General features: G+C 36.7%; 1 protein-coding gene across 1 annotated transcript in view; it reads right to left on the bottom strand.

The window, feature by feature from the left end:
• Nucleotides 1-1,352: 1,352 nt before the first annotated feature.
• Nucleotides 1,353-1,546, bottom strand: part of LOC106468626 (E3 ubiquitin-protein ligase TRIM9-like) — a 40,215-nt gene continuing 40,021 nt past the window's right edge. The window contains exon 3 of the mRNA XM_022396970.1: nucleotides 1,353-1,367. Coding sequence (XP_022252678.1) covers nucleotides 1,353-1,367 — 15 coding nt within the window. The remainder of the gene's footprint in view (nucleotides 1,368-1,546) is intronic.

The raw sequence follows: 1,546 nt of genomic DNA, 5'->3' as shown, positions 1-1,546 counted from the left end.
TTTTTTCTTCTTCTTCTTTTTCCAGAATTCAAGTACTGACCAGCCTACTCCTTAATGGTGTCGTGCGATTGTCGTCATCTTTCCCATGTTAAAATCTGTATTTCTGGTGAATTTGAATGAGTTTGTAATGACAATTAACTGCAGTGATGAGGGGTGGGGGTGGACAAGTGATTCCAGAGTGAAGTGAACTGAACGTTTTTAGAATCCTTTTTTTTTCTTTCTTTTTTACTTATTGCGTGGTCAAAATATTTGTCAAGACAGGCTGACTCATTAACAACACAAATATTTATACAGTCTCGCCTTTGAGTCTTCGAAAAAATTATGATGACTGAAAATGCTATGCGAATACATAACTTGAGCCTAATACATATCGCATTTCATGAACAGATTCGTGTTGTACGGGTAAGTGTGCCTTCTAAAACGTACAATGGCTCCGACTCGCACAAAATTTTGTTTCCACCAACCAGTAATAGGTTTGTTAAAAACTTGTTAGTTTCAATAGAAAATGTTAGTTGAGATTTAATTACTTTTAATTATTATTATCGAGAATTTTTTCAAGGGCCCACTGCGTATAAGATACACCATTTAACAGAGCTACGTGTAGTAGAATCAGAAATGTAAAGCAGTCAAACAACTAGAGAAAGAATGGAAGTTGCTCTCTTATTTCACAGCTGTTATATCTTACTAACTAACTGTCCCGTTTCCTGCTTTATCATATTACCTAACTGTCCCTTTTCCTGCTTTATCTTACTAACTAACTGTCCCGTTTCCTGCTTTATCTTACTAGCTAACTGTCCTGTTTCCTGTTTTGTCTTACTAGCTAACTGTCCAGTTTCCTGCTTTGTCTTACTAGCTAACTGTCCAGTTTCCTGTTTTGTCTAACTAGCTAACTGTCCAGTTTCCTGTTTTGTCTAACTAGCTAACTGTCCAGTTTCCTGTTTTGTCTAACTAGCTAACTGTCCAGTTTCCTGTTATGCCTTACTAGTTAACTGTCCCGTTTCCTGTTTTATTTGGTAAGCTATCTGTCCCGTTTCCTGTATTATCTTACTAGCAGGCTAACTGTCACATTTCCTGCTTTATCATACTAGCTAACCGTCCAGTTTTCTGTTTTGTCTTACTAGCTAACTGTCCCTTTTCCTGCTTTATCTTACTAGCTAACTGTCCAGTTTCCTGTTTTGTCTTACTAGCTAACTGTCCCTTTTCCTGTTTTGTCTTACTAGCTAACTGCCCAGTTTCCTGTTTTGTCTAACTAGCTAAATGTTCAGTTTCCTGTTTTGTATTACTAGCTAACTGTCCAGTTTCCTGTTTTGTATTACTAGCTAACTGTCCCTTTTCCTGCTTTATCATACTAGCTAACTGTTCCTTTTCTTGTTTTATCTTATTAGCTAACTGTCCAGTTTTCTTCTTTATCTTACTAACTGTCCCGTTTCCCGTTTTACTTTACTAGCTAACTCTCCTTTTTCCTGCTTTATCTTACTAGCTAACTGTTCTTTTTCCTGCTTTATCTTACTAGCTAACTGTCCCTTTTCCTGTTTTAAATTACTAG

This window comes from Limulus polyphemus, unplaced genomic scaffold, assembly GCF_000517525.1.
Source record: "Limulus polyphemus unplaced genomic scaffold, Limulus_polyphemus-2.1.2 Scaffold3086, whole genome shotgun sequence".
Taxonomy (NCBI): Eukaryota; Metazoa; Arthropoda; class Merostomata; order Xiphosura; family Limulidae; genus Limulus; species Limulus polyphemus.
Note: the sequence above shows the minus strand (reverse complement) of the source record. Positions and strands in the feature narration are given on the sequence as shown.